Here is a 14,559-nt window from a genome sequence, read left to right on the forward strand (position 1 = left end):
CAGAAAATCCAAAGAGACTTTTGCATTGTGTGCAGAAGCAGGTTCATGTCGTTTTCTGGTAATGTGCAAGAGAGGCATAGACCTAAGTTACTGTCAGGTATAGAAAATCTACTCATTTAAATAAAAATGATTTCTATAAATATATAGGAAATATGTATTCATATACAATTGTATTGAACTGACAGCATACTCCAGTGGTCAGAGGGAGATCATCAAGGAGAAAAATCTGAGCTGTCCAGAATACGGTGATGTGGGAGGGCAAGAGATAGTGGACATAAAGAGGAGAAGCTCAGCCTGCTTATGAAGAAATACTCTTTCCCATGAGGACAGCTGGACAGTGGCATAGGCTGTGCACAGACACTGAGCATTCTCCATCTTTGAATGTTTTCAAGACCTGACTGAGTGCAGCTCTGAGCAATCTAGTCTGAAATCAGCATTTATCTTCTTGTGAGCAATAGTTTGGATGAGAAAGCTCTTGTGGTGCTTCCCAGCCTGAATTATTTTATGGGTCTGATGTCTATGAGCATCCAACCTATTGGCTTGCTTGACAAGTGGATTGGACATATATGATTGTCCAGTTAGCAGCCTGAGTGCCTGTTGATGAAATTGTAGACCTAAATGAAGAAATTGATATTTTTTGATGTTAGCCTACACATTCTACTGAAAAAGAAAAAATAACCTGCTTAATGTCACAGCATCAACTGTGTATCTAGAATAGTTTCACATGTTGTGTATAACTGACAGCTTTTGAAACTTGGTGAACAATAGCAACTTTCACTGAAGGGATCCAGTTATTTTTTTTTTCAAGTAGACATTGTGAAAATAAAGTAAAAGACAAAAAGACAAGATTGTACTTTAGTTCTTTACACAAAGTTTACTTCTGAATGGTTTTGGATATTGATTTTCTGGTGAATCCATAGAAAAACATATACCGATTTAACAGTTCAGACTTGTGTTATTTTTGGACTGCTCAAGTCTGTTGAAAACACAGTCTGTAGAATAGGAGCACTGAAAGATTCCCATGGCTACCTGCAAGCAAAAAACAATTTACAAAGCAGTCACGGAGGAGCCATGCAGTATCAGGTGACATTTTGGTATAATATGGGAGTATGTCTTGAAACCACTGGATTGTTGATGAAAGTCAAATTGTTTCAGCATGGCCAAGCTTTCACCTAATGTGATCATCATCTCTGATTTTATCATCCAGAATACTACACATTTTGACTTTAGCTTCAAAAAAAAAGGAAGGTAGTGAAAAAGTGAGTGATGATGTGGTAATGTTATTGCAAAAGATTGCAAAATCAGGGCTCAATTCAGAGAGCTGTAAGTGCAAGTAACATGGGGGGATAATGATAGGACAAGGGGGAATGGTCTTAAAATGAGACAGGGGAGGTTTAGGTTAGAAATTAGGAGGAAGTTTTTCACACAGAGGGTGGTGATGCACTGGAACAGGTTGCCCAAGGAGGCTGTGGATGCCCCATCCCTGGAGGCATTCAGGGCCAGGCTGGATGTGGCTCTGGGCAGCCTGGTCTGGTGGTTGGTGCACATAGCAGGGGGTTGGAACTCGATGATCATTGTGGTCCTTTTCAACCCAGGCCATTCTACGATTCTGTGATTCTATGATTCTATGATCATTCTGTGTTGCCATTTACTCATTTAATGTTTTTATTATCTAAGAAGCAGTATTCTACAAAGTAGCTAATTCCACAATTAGTATGAAAATAACAGAATTCCTTTCAAGTACTGGCATTTATCATAATGCATGTGTGTCTACCATGATGATTCCAATAATATATTTCGTACTTGCAAAGCATGCAGATACTGCAAACATGTCTCATACTTATCAGCTTTCATTTTACAATATAAATTATGCGTTACAAAGTGTCATCAGCGTTCAAATGATAATCGTACATCAGTATGCCTATTAACGGTTCAGACACTTCCCTATGAGCCCACAATCTGCCTGTGTGAGAAGAAGAGTTTAAATAAATAAGATGTGGTGTTGCTTAGCAGCAGCAGTGAGCCTGAGGCAGACTTGCTTGCGGTATAAGACAGCGTCTTTTACAAATGTGGGCTTTGAATCTGCTGGTGATAAAAGTTCTTTTCAAAACACCTTGTTCTCTTGACACAGACAGATCTTCTGACAGAAGGATTACAGAGCACTGGTTGCTTTGAATCACTGAGTACTGTACAATGAAAAGCACTGAACAGCACTGGTAAAACTGGTGAAACACATGGAAATTGTGGAGACTGGTCCCAGGCTGGCCCTTATTAAACACGTTGCCATGAAGGAGTAGGAGAATAACACATTTCCCATTCCTGTATTAAACTGGCAAATCCAGCTATAGGCTTATGTAATTGATTTATATTGCCCTGAGCTGAATAAAATTACCATATTTTCCATACGCAAGGGAAATCATATTTTTCAGTCTCCTGTTCAGTATGGAAGAAAGATTAATTACTTTTTAATTATTTGTTTCAGCCTTGAATAATAATATTTATCTGATACTAATATAATACATCTACTTTAATTCTATTTTCTTGATAGTATTTAAACATAACGCCTTAGGACTTCAACACTGTTATCAAAAGCAGGTAAACTGAATTGTTGCTTTAGATCAAGTAACTATTTTAATAATAACTTTTTTTTCCCTCTTCTTTCCTCGTATGACCTTTTCTAGTACATATTTCCCTTAAAGATAAGGTACTTCAAGCAAGGATGGGATACAGATCCCATTGTCACGTGCTAGGCAATACATCAAGCACCTGAGTGTAGGCAAAGATGATCAGCCTGTAAGCCACCTCCTGATGTGATTAGGGCAGAGAGCCACCGAGGGTCATTTTGCATGGAGCTGGGTGAGGTCATTGCCAGTTCATTTGCCTAAATTGCCCCTCAGCCTTTACAATCAATTAAAACCTGCAAGATTTTGAATCTTTATGCTGTTACATGGAACTCAATTTACTTTTATGTAATTAAAAATAAGTTTTTACATCTGTCATTATCTATTTTTTTTTTACTTATATAAATATAAAGCCTGTGAGCTTTCCCTAGTGATGGCAAAATCCTAATCACGGAACCTGGTTCTGTTATATCCTGATCAGAGTGCTGACACAGTAACTCTTCTGCTTAGTGGGTGAGAAATAGAAGTATTAGAAATCAGTGATAGGCACCATGCATAGATGTATTTGATATGCAATCAAATTATTAAGTTTTATTAATTTATTATTAAATATTTCTTTAATATTTATTAAAATACATTAAATACAAAAGCAGGACTAATTCTTTCATAATCTTACTACACTTGAAGGAAAAACACCAATACATGAACTACCATAAAGTACAACGTGACATAAATTAGAATCAAGCACAATCAAGTTTTTCTCAGTCTTCCAGTCTTGCTAGTATGTACAAAAACAGTGGGAGAAATTCAAAGCCACTAACATTTAGGATCAAGTAGACTGATTTGGAGCATCACAGTGGCAAATTAATACACTTATATAGTGTATTTTATAAGCAGACTTTCAATTTCCAATTAATGCCACAACAATTCATATGGAAAAAAATGAGTTGATGTATTTTGTGAAACCAGATACCAGCTAGTGAAGTGACCAATGCTCATTCGCACAGAGGAAGAGATCAGCAATCCCAGAGGATACTGATAATCCATTTGTGAAGCCATTAATTAGCTTTTCCTAATTTTACCAATTAATAAATGGAGCTAAACATGCTAAAGACAGTTCAGTACACTTCATCAGAAGCAGCTTCCCACTGTAAGAGTTGGAACAGAAATAACTTTTCTTAATTTATAGTCACAGAAGATAACATGTAAGGAAGATTGACCTAAGCACTTCGTTCTTTTTGCTGCATGCTCTATTTAGGAAGGCAGTATATGTTCTCCTTTAATTTAGTCCATTGTATTTCTTTAAGAAATGTACCTCAAACACTGATCTATGCAAAACTGTATATCTTAAAGAAGTTTACATCAATGTTCAGTTCTGAGTGGGTGTTTTAACTCTGACTAAACAAATTGCCAGATTGTATCATAACATCAATTTTATCTAGAGTCCATGTAAATTCATTATACTGAGGTTAAAATGCATGTATGTGCAGGAAAACATACCAATCTCCCCTCCACTCCTGAAAATGAAAAGTGGATGATTCTCAGATACCATCTTTTTGTCTGAAAGTAATAGTGTTTCCACCAGGGAAGGGAAAGAATAAGAATTTAAGCTGTTAAGATTTCACATTAGAAGGGGAAGCTGTCAAGTTAATTAAACTACAAATCAGCATTTAAGAAATTCTTCCTCCCCTGAAACATCAACGAAAAAGACAAGCTGAGGGTAGACCTGGTTCCAGGCAATTTGTAGGAATACTGGAGTAGCCTGACCCTCACAGTTTAAGCACTGAATTGTAAATTGTGTATCCAACTGCTTGAGTGGAATCCAGAATTCTGACCCTGTGAATAACCTACCATAAAAACCTTTGCAAAAGCGCTCTTAAGGGAAATATTCAGAAGTGATGCAGGAAGGACTGCTGAGATAAAGGCTTTGGAATAGTTTCAGACTAGTTGTTATATGCATATTCCTGAACTGCTGAGGTTGCATTACCTCAAATGGAGCTCTACGGCTGTGAAACACTGAGGGGATTTGAAATGCTTTATGTAGAGTTTAAGCTGCCAGATAATTTCTGGAAGCTGAATGATAGATTCCCAGACTTTCAGAGCAGGCACAGAAAAGCACTCTGAGAATGGTCAGCAAGTTGGGACTAACAACCAGGACAGGGCGCCACCACAAGCTTCCAGACACAAGGTTTTACACCAGTTAGTGCCCAGAGTCAGAGGGGAAGTGCAAGAGCCAGTTGTGTGGCTCAGCTTTGCCCTTGCTGTCAATCTGCACTACTCGTTCAGCTCTTGGCAGAACTATACTTTAAAGCTCTTCATATCCTTGAAGAGGAAGGCAAGAATCTTAACAAGGGCTGTGGCTCTGGGTTGCAGACATCTGCTGGTACTGTTTTAATGTTGTGAATCGCCTAAATATGGCAGAGAAGTTTCCTGGAGAAAAATGTCCCCACTGATAAACACTGCGGATAAGCAGATGACTCCTTTTTTGGTGTATACACAAAGCTATGAGAAATCAGATGCAATTTCTGAAACCTGATCTCACTGTCTCAGAAACTGAGTGCCAGGACCAGTATGTTTACAGAGTCCAAAGAAGAACCGGTACTTTAGGACGGGACTGGAAGAAATCATTTTTATCTTGCTTAAAGCCTTTCTAATTAGAATCATCAAGATATTTTTTTTTTTCATAAGCATATAAAGTAAGTAGCATAGAATATGATTATAAGTGGCTTCCATTAATATTTGTTAAAGAGGACTATTTCCTGCCTGTGATCACTTGGGAGCTGAAAAAAAGGTCAGCTAGGCAAATTCTGACGAGAGGCTAATTCAAATATTGCCTAATATAGTGATGTGGAGTCTATCACAAGCCACAGTGGATAAATATCCAAATAGCTGTACTAATTGGTTAGTCACCCTTCACTGCTGGCACTTTTGATAATTTCAGAGAATTTCATTACAACCAAGTTGCAACTCACAAAACGGCTGAAAATAAGGTCTTTGATTAATATCTTGCACTTTCATCCTATGAGGAAAATAGTGTGAAATACTGATTAAACTCAATGCCAGCCCTGAACTAAATCTATCTATCTGTAACTGTCATTACAATCAGATAATTTTGGGCTCTGAGAAAGAAACCATTGATTTTTAGCAGTGCTAGATGCTCTACAGTGAATGGGCCATTCAGGGAAGAAAGTCTGGAGTGAAAGCTTGTGGTTTTAGCTCAGAAAGTTCTAAGAGTTCATTTGTTCCTTGCAAAATCTAGTTTGAAAAATAGGGTTGCTTCATTGTATTAAAGTGGTAGACTTAAAATACAAGATATTTACTGCAAGCATTGTGGAGATGAGAGGAGAGAAGCTTCTCTGCAGAGGCCTCTGCAAACTCTCACACAATATGGAAAGAAGATCATTGTGTTTTGCTCGTAAAGTTGACAGCCTGGAAAATAGATTATGACACTCAAACCATATGGTAAACAAAGACCACCACAGAAGTTCAAAGGCAAATACATGGTTAGACTTACAGCCATCTGATTATTTAAAAGCTGAGGAAAAAAAGCCTTTATAGTTAGAGAAATTGTGAGGAGCTCACATGGATTCTCCCAGCCAAAAAGAAAAAAAAAAAAAAGTAAAGGAAGTTCCATTAAATATGCTGAAAATCCTAGAATATTCACCCAGCAACAGGATTCATTCGGTCATTTACTCTCCAGAAATTAGCTTTAGAGACACTAAATGAACAGCCTATTACAAAATCTGCTGAAGTTGACGAGGTTCTTCCCACTGATGTTTTTGAGTTTCTCTCTGATTGAAAGAATAAATATCTTTGAGAAAAAGATGAAGGCTGCTTTCATATATCCAACTGTGCTTAGAATTTACTGTTACCTCAAAATTGTTCTTTTTGATTCTTCATTTATTGGAAACAAATAGAAAAGGTGTAGATTATTTGCTTCATTTTGCAACTAAGCTGTTTTCATGAAAAGGCCCCAAATTATCGGAGTTAGCCAGAAGAAGTTTTTCCAACATGAAGAAAGACTACAAATAGCAACAGGCAGTATCATTGGATCTGTGACATTGTGCCGTTTGTATGGCATGGCTGGAGGAGAGTCGCACCTCACATGAGCCTGTAGCTGTTTTTTACCTCAACCAGGGGTCCTAAATTAAACTTGCAGGTGCATTTGATGGATAGTGTCAGATTTGATTTGTTTCTTTTTGAATCTTTTTTTGCTGTTATGGGACCTGTTTTGGTTTCAAATTTGATTCTCTTTCTTGTATATGAGTTTCTGAATGCTGACACTGTTTTTCAGAGTATGTATTTATTTGGGCCTTCTCTTCAGCTGATCTCAGCAGGTCTGGAATCATAGAACCATTTTGGTTGGAAGGCACCGTTAAAGATCATCTAGTTCAACTGCTCTTGAAGTTAGTGATACTGTTAGTATAGATTGGTTGGGGATCCTGGTCAAGGATTTTCTAGATGTCACATAATACTTCAAATTCATTTTTAAATTTGAGATCACATAGGACCAGTCTCTTCCATAGAAATGTGTCTGCAATGTGCTTCATAGTTTTTATATCTCTCTGTTCTCTTTTTTTCTAGGCTTTTGAAAAAGGAAGAAAATTTTATTTTTATCCCTCGTTCCCGTGAAGAGCTTCCAGAAAACTTTCCAAAGGAAATTCCTGGGATCTGTTACTTCCTCGAGGTCAGAAGTGGTCAGAAGCAGCCAAAACCCTCCATCACATCCGCCAGAGTGAGGAAAGTTTCTTACAACATTGGCACCATGTTCCTCCGGGAGACCAGCCTATGAGGCCTGCTGCAGATCAAAGACTCATGAAAAAGCACAAGCCCAGAACTGGGTCACGCCAGGGGAATCGGAGGTTCTTTCTATTTCACTGCCTTGTTCTGAACAAGCAGTAAAAGCTTCATGTAATGTCAGGCAATAATCATTTTAAAGGTGGGTGACTGCTGTTGGTAAACAGAGTGGAGATAGGGAAAAAAGTGTTTGAACAAATACTTCCACTTCCAGAGGAATTTCATTAGTAAACTTGAGTCTGGCCCCTTCATGACAAACAAACACAAACAAAACGAAAAAACAACTCTCACATTAGAGGTTGGTTTTGTTTTGTGCAGAATGGGTGATGGTTCTCTGTAGATTTGCACCAGCTAAGCAGAATTGAGAGTCAGTTCTGATTATGCATTCCTACATTCAGTGTGTTCTTCAGTACGGTAATGATGTTTTTTAACTTTATGAACAAACATTTCATACATGTACTGTAGAGTTGTTGTAACCTTCCTGGCAGGAGGAATTATAATTCAGTACAAAAGTTGTAGGGATTTTACCTATTTTTATACATATTTCACTTTCTGGATAATTACATTCCACATACTGTAAGCTGAGTAAGCCTAGATAGCTTTTCAGAAGAAGTTATTGTGTATTTCGTATATTCTGCCTATCAAAGCTTATTGTTATACACATGGGAAGAAGTCATTTTTTTGACTTTTTTTGGCGTCAAAAAAGATCAATATTTTAAAGGAAAAAAAAAACCACTTTGGTAAACCTCTTTACCTGATGTTTATGCTAAACTTTAGATGAGCATTGTCTTGCTAATACAAAATAATGTTCAGTATTTGTCCTATAGTGCTGTGTATCCACTGTTTCTGGGACAAAGCAAACAAAATGTAAAATAACAATTTATTAACAAACAGAAAAGTTCTGTTATACGCAGTGGGGCTTTTTTTCCACAACAAATTCCCATCCAAATTAATATTGGGTACAAGTCCTTCCTCTGAGAGAGTCCAGCAAATTCTGGAGCATTCTGCGTACTGGTTTTCCAGTTTTTTAAAAGAACTTCTGCTTCTGCTCTAAAAATCCTATCTGCTATTAAAGATGCTAATTTGGAAATTTCCTCTGTCGTGGATTGGATGAAAGGTTTATCTAATGTAAACCAAAAAATACTGAAAAGGGAAAGGAAGTAATGTCTCAGATTTAATGAAAATGCCAGTTCAAGATTTAGAGCAGTCTATGTTAATTAAATGAATTATTAAAAGAAAAAAAAAAAAAAAAAAAAAAAGAAGGCCCAATTCCTGGTTAAATTTAAAATAGTTTTATTTTCTTTGGTGAAACCAACTGAAACAAGAAACGAGATGTAAATCTGTCCTCCCAGTAGACACATTTTCAAGCAGAGTTTATTTCTCAGGCTTTCCTTTGCGGAAGTGACAGCAGTCAGTTTTCTTTTGTAGGTGTACTTCCTTTAAGGTCCTACTGAATTGAGCCAATATTCTTCTAGTTTTGTAAATTGTTAGAAAACATTAATGCAGTGATTTCAAATTGGCTTAGCTTTACAATGGCCTGATCAAAGGTCGAAGAAATCAAAGACAAAACTCTCAGCAGCTCAGCTCTTCTGTAATCCTAATCAGAAATTTGGGCCATATTTATGGATTTGTTCAGTTATCAAATCTTGAAGCGCTGTTTGAAAATTAGTGAATAACATTCTCCACATGTTCAAATTACCCAGTTGTACCTTTCTGCAGAGGGAACGACAGTGCTCCATTATTCCTCTTTGACTCAGGACAGGAACAATTTAGCATGGCACAGCCATCCTGGTACAGAAAAAAAATTCATGCTTCCTTCCCATGAAGCCTGCCTCTATGAGAAAGAATTATTTTGAACCTACATAGACTTGGTCAGGTAGAAGAAACATGAATTTATTATGGAAGATGTTTTCTTGCTGAGAAGGTATCTGCATGGGCATGGCAGGGGCATTGGAACTAGACGATTTATAAGATCTCTTCCAAACCATTCCAATGTATGATTCTATGAATATTACTTAAATAGAAATTCCCTTGTTTTTTAGAGGACCACTGATGTTAAAGATTTTTTTCCATAGCATCCTTGGGATTGGAGGAGTTTATCTTCTACCTACCTTGATAAACACCATCTGCAGCTTTGCTTTATGTCTGAAAAATGACTTGATGAAAACTGTTTGGGCTTGAGGTTTTAGAATTTCCATCCAAACCATCAATCCAAGAATTTTCTGCATCAAAGGGCAAGATGTTTTACCCTACATCCATTAGTTTGCATATTCACAGCATGTAGCATTCATTTCTTTTTTTCTGGTGAACATCAGTAAGACCTGCAAGAATTATATATGGAGCAAAGTTCCAGTTCAATCATGGGAACAGAAACATTCCTTCTGAGCTAATAGAGCTGTGGTTTTGATGTCATTACCCAGTTCCCTGTAGTGATTATCTTTTTCCCAGCAATACATTTTTCTTTTAATCAATACATCAAGATTTCTTTTGGACTTTACTGGCACATCCTCATTATTCAGTAGGTGTTAATGTCAGATTACTAATCTCTCTGGCCAAACTCAGTTTCTTTTCTCACCGCCCACAGTCCTCTGTGATGAGAACAAATGAAGAGGTTCATACCAAAAGCATATTGCTCAACATCCTGTCTCTCACAGCTGCTAATAGGAAATGCCTTGGTTTATTCTGTGGGTGATCTTGGTAGATCCATGGAAACATTTTAATGAGAAATGATGGTTAAAAGCTAATTCAGCTATTACACTGAAGTGGCATTCAAAAAAATTGTAGTGCCATCCTCACAGTCTCCAGTCACAGTTTGTTTGATAATCTCTGTAATCACAGAGAGAGCTCCCCAAATTGGAGCAGATTTACTGTATAATAATAGACAGTCTCCGTTTTTTATAAGTTTCTGTGAAGGTAACATGCCAAAAACTTCAGCACTGATGCTATGTATTGTGCTATTTGCTTCTGTGTTAGGACAGGTTAAGTTAATAGAGAAGTGCAGGCTTTCTAGAGGCACTTGATCAGTGAGAGAAAAGTATGAAGCATTCTCAGCATTCTTTAACTTAGTAGCTGCATCTGCTGCCTGCAGTATTTGGTTATACATTTATTCACTGGACACCTGTATGAAGTGAAATATAGTTTATTAGCAAGGTTAATGCTGTGAAGTTGGTTAGATCATAGTCAAACTCAGCATTTGGTCAACAGTGCTTCATTTTAGTGAGAAAATGTTCTCATTTGCCTGATATTGTTTTCACGAATAAAAGGCTTTGCAGTGTTTTTTCCCTGGGATGTTGAGGCAGAGAGGTGCTGAAATGTAGAAATCACATATTGTAGTTGGAATTTCCTCCTGATATTTTATTTCCTATTAAATAGATGATCCTTTTTTCCTCTCTGAAAGTAAGAGAGGAGATCTACTGCATATTCCCTGAATGGGAAGGAGAATGCATGGGCCCAAGCTGGGGTTATTGGTCTTTTTGCCACAGCCTGGTTCTGTGCAGCTTGCCCCTGATCCAGGCTCAGACAGACTGGAGACCATAGGCTGACCACAGAGGCAGACTCACAGGCCAACTTCTCTTGCTGAAGGCATGAGGCCTAAGTAAACAGAAACAGCAGTTATTCCCCTAGAGCACCTTTTAGAGGTTTTCTGTCAGATTTCTCCATCTACTTGAAGCTCTCTGTCACACAGGCTTTTCTGTGATGCAGGGCACAGAGGTCAGGAACTCAGAGTGAAGGAAATTGTAGAGCAGTGGATTAAATTTTGTTCAGTATCACTCTGGAAATACCTACCATACAAAGACAAAAGCCGCTGCATGGGAGAGTTACTGCAAAGACAGAATTTTAGTAGTGTGGCTGTCTTGCAGAATCCCACAGGGTTTTGCTCTTTTAATTCCAAAAAGCTCATAGTTGTTAAATGTGGTTGTGGTTTTGACTTCACTGTTCATTCCCACATCCATTTTCAGATCTCAGTCTGTTCAGAAAGGCATTGTGCAGCCTGGAAGCATGCCTCTGCAAACAGAAAACCATCTTGTATGGGAATTGCTTATGCTGAAGAAGAAATACTTGCACTTTGTCACTAGCTGGTCCTACTGAGGTTCATCTGTATGCGGATGCAGTTTCACAGTGGTGTCCCCTCCTGTGTTCATGGTGCTTCTGTGCCTGCAGAGACATCCACCTTTTCTGTTTTCCATTAACATTTCTCTTTCATATATGTATGTATATATATATTTCTGTATAAAGCAAATGGCGCAGAACTGTGGCGTGTTGCAAACATTTAAACATACCATAGCTCTGCGCTGAGACTTATGCTCTGCTTACTGATATTGCATTAAATATTTCTTCCTCTGAATAAAATAATAGGATAAAGATCCTTCTTATCCCAGCAGACTTTAAAATGAAGGGGGAAATAAAATACCACAAACCAATTTGAATTGCAGATGGGTGTGAAACTTGTATCAGTTGTTGGGGCAAGTGTAGCTGCAGAATGGCTTTCAGATTCTTCAGCACCCAGAGGAAGCCCTCACGCTTTCTATCTGCCAACAAGACTAATCCAACAGCAGCATCACAAACATCTAGCATCTTCTGCGCTCTTTCATCTTCTGATCTCAGGCTTCTGCCTCACCTCTGCTGAGTGCTGACAACACACTGAGCAGACCCACTTCCCTGCCCTAACTCAGTCACAGAGCTTCTCACTCTGTTTTGGACACTGTTATTGCTTTGTAAAATTATGCTTTTGTAATGTTACAGATAACAGCATGCGTAAATTAGCAACAAAACAAGAGGCATAAGCTTGACGGCTGTCTCTTTAGGAAAGACAAACCAGCATGGTGAGGCAGTGAAGTTGCTTTTTACATGAGGAGGCAAGTGGAATGTATCAAGCTCTACCTGGGAATGGACAGTGAGCAAGTAGAGAGCTTGTGGGTGAAAATTAAGGGGCAGGCTAAGGTGAGTGACACTGCTGTGAGTGTGCACTACAGGCCACCTTATCAAGTGGAGGGATTTTGATGAGGCCTTCTACAAACAGCTGGAAGCAGCCCCACAGTCACAGTCAGTGGTTCTCATGGGTTTCAGTCAGTCTGACAGTTGCTGGAAAAACAGTGCTGCCAGGTACATACAGACCGGGAGATTCATGCAGTGTACGGAGGCGAAGTTTCTGACACAAATAGTGGAGAAGTCAATAAGGAGAGATTTGCTGCTGGATCTTATTCTTACAATCAAGGAAGCGCTGTCTGGGAATGTGAGGGTTTAGGGCAGCATTCATGAGATGATGAAGTTCAGGATCTTGAGTGGAAGAAACAGGGCAATAAGTAGGATCATTACTCAGGAGTTCTAGAGAGCTGGCTTAGATGTCTTTGAAAACCTACTTGGAAGGGTCCTATGGGTTAGAGTGTTTAGACTGTAAGGGGGGTTCAAGAGAGCTTGCTGACATTCAGGTGTCACTTCAAGCTTAAGATCAGTGCATCCCTAAGAGTAAGAAATAAAGCAAAGGTGGCAGGAAATCTGCGTGGAAGTTGCACTCATGGATAAACTCAAAGGGAAGAAGGAAGTTTATGAAATGTGGAAAAAGGGTCTGGCCACATGGAAAGAATATAGCAATAATGCCAAAGCATGCAGGGATGTTGTGAGAAAGGCTAAGTGCAGTTGGAAGTAAACCCAGAAACAGTTGGCTCCCTTCCTTCAAAGAAATGTGTTATTCATTGAGCTTTTCTGGAGTTGAGGATGCCGGTGGCAGTAAAGGATGGCATGAATTGAAGATGCTGATTTTGCAGAAGGCTCCAAAGGCAGGATTTTGACCTTCTGCTGCTACTGTTTGTGCTTCCATTGCCTTGCATACTCTTCCTGTTCTGGTTCAGAATTCTGTTATTTAAAATTTAAAAAACCTCCACTCTTTTTTGTTTTGCAGCATAGTATGTGTAGTGTATGACAGATGGTGAGAAATTCTTATCATTGTTCTTATTAACATCTGTTGTTGACATGACTGCTTACATCTAAAGGAAAAGTAGGATCAAAGGGTTGATCTTGCTCTTATTTGCGGCAAAGACAATACTGCTACAGTGACACAGCAGGCAGTTGCAGAGAGGGGGAGGATCGCAGCAGAAGTTTTCACTGGGGGATTTGGGTGAAATCAGTGCAGTAACTGTCTGCTACATGTCTGATTTTAACTTTCCTAAGCACTAGACTTATCCATGTAGCAAGAAGTTATTCTTCAACAATGTTATTAATTTGCAATGCATGAGCAACTTCACAACAAAAATCTATAAACTGTTTAACTTCATATGCATGTTTGATCTTTTGTGGCTTGGCTTCTAATCATGCATGAAAGCAAATAAAACAGTGACACTGGAGAATGCAGCAACTCAGTCATAGGTCACAAGTCATTCACCTTGGCAGATGCTTACTTGTTCCTGTGGCTTAGAAAGGTTAACCTCCAGTTATCTCTGATCCCAGTGTCACTGCAGCAACTAAATGGCTTCTGAAAGAAACAGCATGGGGCATCTAGTTGGGGCTCTCCTTAGAGAGGCCAATACAAGAAATTATGCAAAGTGGCAACTTTGTTGGCAGCCTTAGCAAGAAGAGCATCTGGAGGCAGATGCTAAACTGGCCATCTGCTCTTGGGATTTTAGTTTCCAATGGCGAGTGAGGCTGAACATGTTTTATTTTGGACAAAAAAAAAAAAAAAAAAAGACACTGTCTTTCAGTGCTTGTTGTCCCTCCTCCCCCCTCTCCCCCTCCCCCCCTCCTGATCCTAGACACAGCATGAGGCTGCCTAAAACCTGCCTATAATCTGCCTGGGTGTGCTTGTTTCTTTGTGATCACATACAACTGAGTCTAGAGATCTGTTTTTTAAGATGTCCAAGGAAAGTGAGATTGATCCTATTGATTTAAGCTTCTCTAGACCAGTGCTGTCTCTGAAATCTTTTAGTCTGTGCTGCTTTTCAGAGTTTTAAATTGGCCGAAGAATTGGTAGATGGACAGATAAGCACAGTCCAGGATGAACAGTGGTTTGATATGGTGACTACCCAGAACAAGGGCTACTGCAGTTCTAGAAATCTCTTCCTTCTGCTGCCTGAACCACTTACATAAGCTATAAGTGTTGCCAATCACAACTCCTGGATTTTGCGGTGTGTTAAAAAGAGCGTGGTCA

The 14,559-nt window shown here is 38.7% G+C and overlaps 1 protein-coding gene across 2 annotated transcripts in view; it reads left to right on the forward strand.

Moving 5' to 3' along the window:
- GUCY1A2 (guanylate cyclase 1 soluble subunit alpha 2) overlaps positions 1-7,558 on the forward strand; it is a 126,920-nt gene extending 119,362 nt beyond the window's left edge. For both annotated transcript variants that reach the window (XM_042839019.1, XM_042839020.1), the window contains one exon: positions 7,206-7,558. In XM_042839019.1, coding sequence (XP_042694953.1) covers positions 7,206-7,413 — 208 coding nt within the window. In that variant the 3' untranslated portion in view covers positions 7,414-7,558. The remainder of the gene's footprint in view (positions 1-7,205) is intronic.
- The last annotated feature ends 7,001 nt before the right edge of the window (positions 7,559-14,559 follow it).

The sequence above is a fragment of the Centrocercus urophasianus genome, unplaced genomic scaffold (genome assembly GCF_019232065.1).
Source record: "Centrocercus urophasianus isolate 14NV4802_14NV808 unplaced genomic scaffold, USGS_Curo_1.0 seq_9, whole genome shotgun sequence".
In the NCBI taxonomy this organism is placed as follows: Eukaryota; Metazoa; Chordata; class Aves; order Galliformes; family Phasianidae; genus Centrocercus; species Centrocercus urophasianus.